The following is an 11,002-nucleotide window of genomic DNA, read 5'->3' as shown; positions in this document are numbered from 1 at the left end:
TCCAGAACTGTAATGGTTTTTTTAGATGTTGTTTAGTAAACTCTAATCTGGTCTTCCTGTTTTTGTGGCTCACCAATGGTTTACATCTTGTAGTGAACCCTCTATATTCACTCTTTTGAAGTCCTCTTGATTGTTGACTTTGACACATATACACCTACCTCCTGGAGAGTGTTCTTGATTTGGCCAACTGTTGTGAAGGGGTTTTTCTTCACCAGGGAAATAATTCTGTCATCCACCACAGTTGTTGTCCGTGGTCTTCCGGGTCTTTTGGTGTTGCTGAGCTCTCCGATGCATTCTTTCTTTTTAAGAATGTTCCAAACAGTTGATTTGGCCACACCTAATGTTTTTGCTATCTCTCTGATGGGTTTGTTTTGATTTTTCAGCCTAATGATTTCTTGCTTCACTGATAGTGACAGCTCTTTGGATCTCATATTGAGAGTCGACAGCAACTGATTCCAAATGCAAATGTCACACCTAGAATCAATGCCAGACCTTTTACCTGCTTAATTGATAATGAAATAACGAGGGAATAGCCCACACCTGTCCATGAAATAGCTTTTGAGTTGATAGTCCCATTACTTTTGGCCCCTTAAAAAGTGGGAGGCACATATAGAAACCATTGAAATTCCTACACCATTCACCTGATTTGGATGTAATTACCCTCAAATTAAATCTGAAAGTCTGCAGTTAAAGCACATCTTGTTTGTTTCATGTCAAAGCCATTGTGGTGGTGAACAGAGGCCAAAATATGAAAATTCTGTCAATGTCCCAATATTTATGCACCCGACTGTATATATAACATTATTTGCAGGCCCGGTGCAGGCCACGCCCCCTCCGTGTGATACCACAATCGCCGGTGAGTACAGCCATGCCCGGGGCATCCAGAGTATACTTCGGGGAGCTGTAAGGGCAGCAGTGTGACAGTCTGAAGCATCCTAAGAACGCTCCAGGCAGCACTGCTGCATAGATTCTGGATGCAGGGTGCCATTCTAGGCACCTGCTAGCCAGATGAGGCTAGCACAAAAAAGCTCTGAGGGCCAGACCAAATGAGTCCTTATACAGCCCCCGGGCATGAGGTTCCCCATCCCTGCACTAGGTGGTAGATTTATTTGTAGTGTGGGCCTCTTTGGGTACTATGGGGTCTATGTACTAAGCAGTGATAAGAGAGAGTGAAAAGTGATAAGAAAGTGATAAGGTACCAGCCAATCAGCTCCCAACTGCCATCGCACAGGCTGTGTTTGAAAAATGACAGTTGGGAGCTGACTGGCTGGCACCTTATCACATTTCACTCTGTCTCTTATCACTGCTTAGTACATAGACCCCTATATATTTATTACCATAAAAACAGTCTGTGCTTTCAGGCTCTTCCCCTATGGATTAGGCAGATACAGCCTTTCCACAGATCACAGGTTCTCAAACTCAGTCCTCAGGAACCCAAACAGTGCATGTTTCCCATGTCTCCTCAAAGAATCACAAGTGAAATAATTAGCTCCACCTGTTACTCTTTTAAAATGGGTAGGGTGAGTAATGAATACATTGTGCACCTGCTAGGTGACCTGGAATATGTGAACTGTGTGGGGTCCCGAGGACAGCGTTTGAGAACCACTGTTGTAGAAGAAGCCTTTAGTTTAACACATCGGTGTATACAATAAGGCCTATAAAAGGTGTGTCTTGACCCTGATCTTATTGAGGGAATTACTGATACATTCCTTGCTGAAATTTCCTGAATTTTAGAAGATTTATGTATGTTGTATAACCTTCAAAGTAAAGGATAACCCCTGAAGTTGTCAAATGAAACACATAAGCTGCATACACACACGATTTTTTTAATGATTATCGTTAAACGATATCGTTTAACAATAATTGATGGCAAAAATCGTTCACTTTCTGAGTCAAACGATGAACGATTATCGTTCATGCGCGTTCACGTTTGTAGTTCAGTCTGACTTGTCAACTCAACGATTTTCATTAAGGGAATATGCAAAAATCGTTTGTAGTTCATAAAAATCGTTCATGACATTTAGTAAATGAACAACTTTAGTAAACGATTTTAATAAATTTTTTCAAGGGAAAAAAAATCGTTTACTAAAATCGTTCATTAAAAAAATCGTTGTGTGTGTATGCAGCTATAGGATTAAGTTTTTTAAGATTCCATTTGGAGCAAGCGACTGGAAAAATTATGTCCCTAAAAGGTGGAATTTCATTTATGCAAAAGTGAAAAAATTGTATCATGAACTGCCAAACTCTATATGATTTTACACTCTGTAAAAGTACTATTTTAATAAATGGTGGTCATAAAAAGTTTTTGTCTATAATAATATATTTTGATTAATTGAATGGACTTTTGATACAGACAAATGAGCAAGTAACTGGTTAAAATCTATTGCCATCTTCCAGTCCACTATACAATTTTCTGGCAGATATCTGTCTAATCTAGCTGGTTGGAATGAAAAGCTGGTAATGTATGAGAGCAAATGACAATTGTCCATTTCCTCACAAACACTGGAAAAATAGACAAAAATGGTTGTTCAAATTGGTTAAAACAAACAAATTTAACCAATTTGAACAATTTTTTTTGTATTTTTTTCAGTGTTTAAAACCATATGATCGACTGTCATTTGCTCTCCCATACATCACCGGGTTTTCATTCCAACCAGCCAGACTGGACAGATATCTGACAGAAAATTGTATAGTGGATGCCCATCTTAAGATTTAAAAAAAACAGCACCCCTTCAAACTTTGTAAACCATAGTATGTGTGTGTGTACACACACAAACACATTTTGAAGACCTATTTAGGACTGCACCATACCTCCAGGATTAACTGACAAGCATCATAGACTCCCCCCAAACATTTTTCAAGCATTCTCTCGAAGTCCAGCCTGTCCTCATATCTCAGTTCCAATTCATCTCCTCACTCTCACAGTATCAAAAATATGTGCTACAATTAATATGTAGCATTTATTTAGATATGAATCATTTTCACAATTGTTTCTTCTCCATTCCTGAACAGCAAAGCTATGCAGCCTATGCTTCAGACCAGGAGTTTTCAACTCCTACCCCTAAGTAGTCCCAAAAGATCATGTTTTCAGGATTTCCTTAGTCATGCACTGGTGAGTTCATCTAATTTGCTGGTCTTTAATTATCCCACTGACCAGATATCCTGAGAACATGACCTGTTGCGCATTCAAAATCATTTTTTTTGCTTTATAAAGACCAAAAACATATTAATAAGGCTATAACATACAGTATCAAACGCTGATTGGGGCGTGTGGTATATGTTGACAGTCATAATTTGGACATTGTCATAATATTGACATTGACCATGTCGACAGTGATGAAATGTCAACATACTGTCCCTGGTGGCTCACCGGTGACCAACCTGCGCCCGGCGGCTGCAGTGGTTTCCGGATCCCAGCTGTCACGTGACAGTCTCTTCTAGGTCAGACCTGTGATCCTGCAGCATTCTGGTATTTTCTCTTATCCCTAACCTCCTGCCTAACCCTAATGTTGACTTTTATAATGCCTGTCGACATTTTCACAATGTCAACCTAATGACTACATCCCTGATTAGGCATTATGAGCTCAATTTAAAAAGAGCAACTATTATAGATTTGGATCTTACAGTCTCCCAGTTCAGGAAAAAAACAATACTCTTCCCATAACCTTTTGTAACAGACCCTCAAGACAGTTTTTTCCTCCATTTTTTATTAAATTTTTTAAACTAAAATGAATGGCTGTCATTTTATAATAGTTGAGCCTTGACTACTGCAGTTAAGAAAAGTGAAAAATACTAACTAGATAATGTGTTGATTATGATTTCTAATTCTTAGCACTGCTACCAGTATAAAGTCTACTGTAGGGGTTGTAGTCAAAGTTTAGACAGTTAAAAGGTCGACACAAAAATGTGGACTGTCATAATGGCAAAAGGGCAACAGGGACAAAAGGTCAACAATGAAAAATAAATAAATGTCAACAGTTAAAATTTAGACAGTCAACATCGGACAATTGAAACAGACAAACCAAAAGGTCGACAGTTAAGACTTAGACAGGTTAAAATCAATATGCAGAGGTTTTTACTCAATGATCGCTTAACAGCGATCATTGATGGTTTTTTCAAGTGGTTTTTTTTATAGTCAATGTTAATAGACCATATACTTACAAAATTTCATAGCTCATCGACGTAAATTACCACTACACAAATTCATGAATTTCATTCAATTTTTTCGTAGACTGATGCATGGTGCCGATATTTAGTGATAATATCTGCCGACAATCTCTGTATTTGACTGTAAACATTTTAACTTACATTTTGTATTGTTTGTATTATGACTTTTGACCATGTCTAAGTTAAGGGCCTGTTAATATTTTGACTTTGGACATATCGCCATGCTTCCGTCTCTCCTGCAACATTCAGCCCCAGCAAAGCACATCGAAAAGGTGACCACAGCCTTTATCAGACACCTGATTAGCTCTCATTTTGATTAAACCTTTGATCATATTATACTAAAATTGTTGAATAAAACAATGCCAGATCTAGAGACAGTAGCCAAAGTACCATTTATTATGAGTCCTTTAAATAAATATAAATGTTAATTGAATTTAACTAAAAGATATGTATTGAATTAAAAATTTAGTTCATAGCACAAAAAATATACATTCCTGATATTTTGCCAGGCTTAGATAAGCAAAGAAAACACTGAATGTATCTTTCCACAGCCTTAAAATGTCCTTCAAATTATTCGGATTCCTTTTATTGGAACCATTTGCTCTGTGACACAAAATGTTATCAAAGTTTCAGTTACAGACAATCTACTTATTCATAGAGGTTACAACTTTGTGGCACTTCCCCACATTTTTATTTCAGAGAAAACTCCTGTATTTGTGTGGTTGTGGTCTAAGAAAGGCTTATAGGAGACATCTAGCTTTCCAGCGGTTACTGACCTAGGAGCTCCAGCCAGAGAGGCTGGCCAGGCATGCTGGAACTTTACAACAGTAGGAACTACACTTTGCCCAGCTCCGGTCTTAACAAATCCAGGGGCTTTGCACTTGAACATCTTTTAAAGCCGACTGATATATGCAGTTCAACAGCAGCCTGACATATGTTTCCCAAGCAGTACGTCTAGGTTTTTATGGGTTGCTCTTTGGTAATAAAACAGATGATGCATTTGCAAGTACCATTATTACACAGTATAAATGAAGTTACAGGATACATAATTTTTGTAACATCTATAAAAAACATCACAGCTGCTTTACAGCTGTATTTATTCAGCTACAAAATTAACTCATGTACAAAGTTCTCATAACCAATTAGAGAGGCACTTTATCTGATCTATATCGGCTTCCTCAGCAAGCGATGGAAAAGCTTACACCCTAATGTCATTAGAATGCTGTCCCATCATATAAAATGGCTTCATAATTAATAGTAGCGGCACCCGTTTTACTACTTCTTTCATTGCAATCCTGTGCAGCCTGAGCACAAGTAAAAGGAGATCTATGTACAAATAAGAAAAGTGTGAGATATATATTATTTGTAGATGAGCCTAGTCATAAAGAGCACTGGTAACCATGTTATACACAGAGGCAATATTTATGAGAATGCAGTTTCGCAACTCACTACATATTAGTGATACAGGATACAGTGTGACCAATATTTATTAAAAAAAACAATTTACTTGAGGCACAGGTTCCTAGTGAAGGCTGCACTTACTTGGAATTTGGACTACAAATCGTCTCCTTCCATTGTGTGTAGGTTAAACAAAAGTATTAGTAAATAAAACAATTGTGCATGATTAGTGTAGTCTTAAGGTGGGTACACCTGAAAGATATATCTGCAGATCGAGTGATCTGCAAATATATCTTTAGATGATGGTCGTTCATACACACTGAACGACCACTGGAGCCAGGTCAGGGCCGCCCCCTCCCCGCGGCTACCACTGTGTGTACGGGCTATCAGCTGATCGCCCGTACACACTTGCCGATGGACAGATATGTCTACAGACATATCTGTCCATCGGCTGTGCAGCACAGCCGATGCGATATGTCTGAACGACGTCGTTCACAGACATATCGTCTGTACACACTGGCCGACGTGCAGCAGATATATTGGCCGATCAATTGATCAGCCAATATATTGGCCAGTGTGTACCCAACATTATTAGGGAACTGTCCATTTAAAAGGTCTTTGTTTTCTAATTGGCCATGGCTTGGATGAGGTCTAAAGACAGCGACACGGCATGGATGAGATCTAAAGCACGACATGGCTTGAATGAGGTCTAGAGAGAGTGACACGGTATGGATGAGGTCTAAAGAGAGCGACAGCATGGTTGAGGTCTAAAGAGTGACACAGCATGGATGAGGTTACAGCAAAGAATCTGACAAGTGAGCAACACAGGTTAACAATGAAAAAGAGACAGCTTACCACAATACTATTTGTAGAAGTGAGGATACCAATTGGCTCCTTGATCAGTTAGAAAACTGGTTCATAAAAGCAAGAAAAATAGGGATGCGTGACATAAAAATGCTAAAGTTTTAGAAGTCAATATATGACCTTTGGAATTTAACACATATTTTTTTTTCTTCTTTACAAGTGATACTTCTCTGTATACACTTCGTATATTCAGTGATAATTCAAGTGTTTGGAACCAGTGCATCAGTGAAGCTTATTGGAAAACTACAGTTCCTGCACACTGGTGGTGAAAATGTACATATGCTCCCATGCTGAACTGCAGTGACCAAGGTTTTAAAACAGGGGTGGACAATAAGCGACCTTCCAGCTGCTATTGAACTACACATCCCAGCATTCCTAGATAGCAAAACTGTGCAGGGCATGCTTGGAGGTGTAGTCCCACAGTAACTGGAGGGCCACTTATCGCCCACCTGTTTAATAAACTTGGGACAAGCATTAATGCTGAAATCTTCCTTTAAAGTAGAGGCTACAGTTCTGAGTACTTAAACATTGTCACTATTATGATGAAACCATGGTCTTCACAACATAGTTCTCAGGAAAATACACCTTGTAACTTATAACTAATTAAAACTAGGACTGTATGCAAGTAGTGCAATGGGAGAGCTTTGGCTACGAAGAAGAAACCTTTCAGTTTGAATATACAAGACAAAGTACACAGTGCAGTCATTAAAGCAACCCAGAGATAAGCAAGCTGGGAGCAAGAAAGATGGGTTTGTAAGTGTTTCAGCAGCTGCTTCATTTTGTATTTTTTCAAAAACCAAAACTAACAAGCAAGTGGACATCACTATATAACATTGCGCTGTGCATGACCAACTGGCCATACAAACTGTACTGTTGGTGCGTAACTTGGAACTATGTGGACAGCAATCTTGCACTTCCAGGCTCCTGCATTCTACATCATTTTGTTAGCCTCTACTTTACTGTAACACACTTTTCTTTTTTTGCTTATAGATTCCCTTAAATAATTAACAAAATATTTTGCACGAGGGATATGTTTCGTAACCATTAAGCCCTGAGTTACATGAAAGAAAGAGGGGTTCATCCTGTGTTACAGAAATATTTGGAACATGTAATAAAATGCCTTCCTTTTGGTGAGGAAGGTTACAGTGTTTTACCAGAATTCAGTGGGGTCTAGAGTTTTGTTCCAGCACACAGTAAACAAAAAAAGTCACCGGTTTTCAAGTCCAAATACCCTTCAGTCAGATGAAAGCAAAATGCCTTTTAAGTACTTCTCTGCAAGTAAAGGAAATGCACTGTGAAGCTTTAATAGCGGCAAAGTAAGAAAAGTAGTATAAAATATATTTTTTTTCTTTCAAAAAGCAGAATTTCAGTCTGTGGTAGCAAGACGATGTGTAGAAAATTTTTCAACCAAGACAGTCCAAAGTGCAAGGCCGGTATGCGAAAGCGCTCAGATACTTTATTTATTTATTTTTTTTCCAAGTACATGACATATTGCGATGCTTTGCATAAACCATTGCCTTGTCTCCGGCATATTCATTCATTCTTAGGAAAGCTATAAAGCGCCATGAATCTACTCACACAACCCACATAATGAGCTGTTAGTGCAAGCTGAGGATAAAAGGGATATCATCCAAGATGATATGCTAAAAACCCATTATTTATTTTTCTTGAATCAGCATTTGTATGGTAAGCATTCACCCCTATAGTAGGATGCACTTCTTGGTGTTTTTCTTTGTCACAGGATTTAAAACAGCACGAACAGCTTCCGCAAAAACTTCACGCACTCCCTCCTGGTGTAAAGCAGAGCATTCAAGATACTTCACTGCCCCAATCTGTTTAGCAAGTGACGATCCCTGCTGGGGCGTGGTGGGCGCAAGACTTTGCTCCTTTAACTTTTTAATAGTCTCTGCATCATTTCGAAGATCTCTTTTGGTACCAACAAGTAAAATTGGCACGTTAGGACAGTGGTGGGAAACTTCCGGGTGCCACTTGTGCCTTACATTGGCATGGGAAGATGGACTGCCAATTGAGAAGCATATAATAAAAACATTGGTCTGAGGATAAGACAGGGTGCGCAGACGGTCATATTCTTCCTGACCAGCAGTGTCCCACAAGTTAAGACTAACTGTTCTACCATCCACTGTCATCTGAGCACTGTAATTGTCAAATACTGTGGGGATATACTCTTCTGGAAAGGCATTGGTGGTGTAACTGATAAGAAGGCATGTTTTCCCAACTGCTCCATCACCAACGACTACACACTTTATAGTCTGCATTCTTCATGAAGTCAATCGGTTTCTGATGACAAAATGATAACAGTTAGTCCAAAAAGTTTAATAATTACAAAAAAATATTTAAAGAATATGACTTGTACATGATTAGAGCATTTACAAGGTCCATTAAACTACTTGTGCCACTACATTAGGTACGTGACTTCAATTACAATGAAGGTCATACAGTGAGATTGCAACAGTCACAGTAGGCAAAAGACAATGCAGAACAACAATGAATACCTGCTGACTGAATCACAGGCTAAACTAGAATCTTACTAATTATATTTGGACTGTATTGAAATAAGCAATACATGCTAATCCCAATCGGAGATTGCCAAATTCCTAACGAGTTGGAGTGATGAATATTTAAAAAAAGCATTTGTCACAACAATCTACCTGCATAAGGGAAATAACCACCTACTTGCATGAAGGTTAATGCCCCTGTGCTATGCAGCAAATGCCCCCATAAAAGCCATTACAAGCGTGGACAGGTTACTACCTCCCACAAGACCACTGCAATGTTATTTACTGCATTCCAATGACCTGAGCGACTACAGGTGGCTTTATCCCTGCCGACTAACACTAAAGGACATCCAGGACAGGCCGCCCACAGCTGTACAGTGCTGTAATGTACCAGAGTATGAAGCTCTCTGCATTAATGTATTAGGTTGAGGGACTTGCTGTGAAAATTTAAATTTGGGATACCTACTCTCGCTCGCTCTCTCTGACACACACGGGCAGTGGGTGACTGGTTACAAAAATGTATATAGGCAGGTAGAATAATTGAAATGTAATTACAGAATGATGGTAATTGGTGACTTTCATTTAATGAATATTATAATAAATGTGTGGTTATCAACACTGCCTTGTTCCAAGTAATATAATTACACGGGTGATATTTAACCCTATGTGATGACTTTCATAGTAAGAATAAGGATAACACCACCACCTACACAGTAAGTAGTAGGGGATAATGCCAGGGCACAATGACCCTGTGTGAAGTAGAGAACTATTGGTAAAACTTTTGCAGGACATCTATGCGAATAATACACAAACATATTAGTGTATAATGTGCTACACGGGACACACAGCGCACGGGGGACTATATGGTACCGTATAGGACAGGGGAGAGCCGGGCAGAATGGGGCAGAGCAGCCGCGATCCTGCCAGGTACTCGCTAGTGTGACCGGCCATCAGCAGCACCCACCTGACACCACTGGCCCCCAGCACCTACCCACAGCCGGACCGCCCCTCGGACACTCCCACCCTGGCGCTGGGTGTCCCCGGCGTTGCCGCGCCCGGTATGGATCCCAGCACATCACCCAGTGTCTCCAGACCGCCCCGGTGCCGCCCTGCTATCTGCCAGTCAGCGTGTAATCACCGCGACAGCCCAGACCCGCCCGTCCCGGGGCCTCTCACCGTCTCCCGGACACTTCCTGGTCTCTCGCCCGCGCCACTCTACTTCCTGCACCGGCCCAGGGCGGCTTACATCCGGGTCCTGCAGTTCGGACACACCCGCCGCAAAGTGTTCTGGGATATGTAGTTCGCTGCTGCGCGGTGCATGCTGGGAGCAGTGGTAAAATAAAGCCTGTGCGCTAATGGCCGCCAGGTGGCGTTGTGTACACATATAAGACAGCAGGGTGCATATCTATCGCTTTGTAGTGTAACATCCAGGACAGGGAAGGACAGCCCAACTAGTTTCCAAATGTCAATACTAACAAACTGCACATTTCATTAGTACACCGAGTACAGTTATCACAGTCAGTTTATGATGACAGGCAGACAGACACACTCGCGCGCTAATTGTTGAAAAGTAATGAGAATGATTTTATTCAGAATCAGAAGACTCCACAGGAACTAAACATTTTTTTTTTCAAAGTAGCGTCCTTCACATTCAGCACATATTTTGCAGTGATTCAACAACGATTCAAAGACGTGCAGTAGGCTGTTTTGTGACATCGCTTTTAGTGTTGCAGCTGTGGCATTTTTCTCTTCATCATTTGTTGAGAACTTTCTTTCTGCGCAGTTATTTTTTCAGGGCTGGGAACGCCCAGAAATCACAGGGCGCTAAGTCCGGGCCATACGGAGGGTGTTCCAGCGTTGTCCCATTAATTTCAGTCAGTGTTGCCAATGCAACAGCAGCAACATGTGGTCGGCCCGGGGGTCGCCATGGTGGTGGTGTTGGGGTCCTTCTATCCCCTGGTTACTCCTGCCAAATCATACCCTCTGAATCATCCCTTACATTCTCTACATTTGAGGTTCATGCTATACTCCTCTTTCAACCAGTACACCTGCGAGTA

At 40.5% G+C, this 11,002-nt stretch overlaps 1 protein-coding gene across 4 annotated transcripts; it reads right to left on the bottom strand.

The window, feature by feature from the left end:
* Positions 1-5,636: 5,636 nt before the first annotated feature.
* Positions 5,637-10,238, bottom strand: LOC148507818 (rho-related GTP-binding protein RhoG-like). 4 transcript variants are annotated; one of them, XM_088445541.1, is made up of 2 exons: positions 10,122-10,238; positions 5,637-8,727 (listed from the first exon to the last, which is right to left on the bottom strand). In XM_088445541.1, the coding sequence occupies exon 2, from the start codon at positions 8,703-8,705 to the stop codon at positions 8,130-8,132; it is 576 nt and encodes a 191-aa protein (XP_088301667.1). In that variant the 5' UTR covers positions 8,706-8,727; positions 10,122-10,238; the 3' UTR covers positions 5,637-8,129. The 4 variants fall into 4 exon arrangements, with proteins under 4 accessions (XP_088301667.1, XP_088301669.1, XP_088301668.1 ...); XM_088445543.1 differs by lacking the exon at positions 10,122-10,238 and adding an exon at positions 9,910-10,114; XM_088445542.1 differs by lacking the exon at positions 10,122-10,238 and adding an exon at positions 9,937-10,114.
* Positions 10,239-11,002: the final 764 nt, after the last annotated feature.

This window comes from Taudactylus pleione, unplaced genomic scaffold, assembly GCF_031769625.1.
Source record: "Taudactylus pleione unplaced genomic scaffold, aTauple2 ptg000381l, whole genome shotgun sequence".
Taxonomy (NCBI): Eukaryota; Metazoa; Chordata; class Amphibia; order Anura; family Myobatrachidae; genus Taudactylus; species Taudactylus pleione.
The sequence above is the reverse complement of the archived record's forward strand: the minus strand, read 5'-3'. Positions and strand labels throughout refer to the sequence as shown.

What these genes read in the sequence shown, in the direction of transcription:
- LOC148507818 (XM_088445541.1), bottom strand. Translation starts at nt 8,705, where the DNA reads ATGCAGACTATAAAGTGTGTAGTCGTTGGTGATGGAGCAGTTGGGAAA.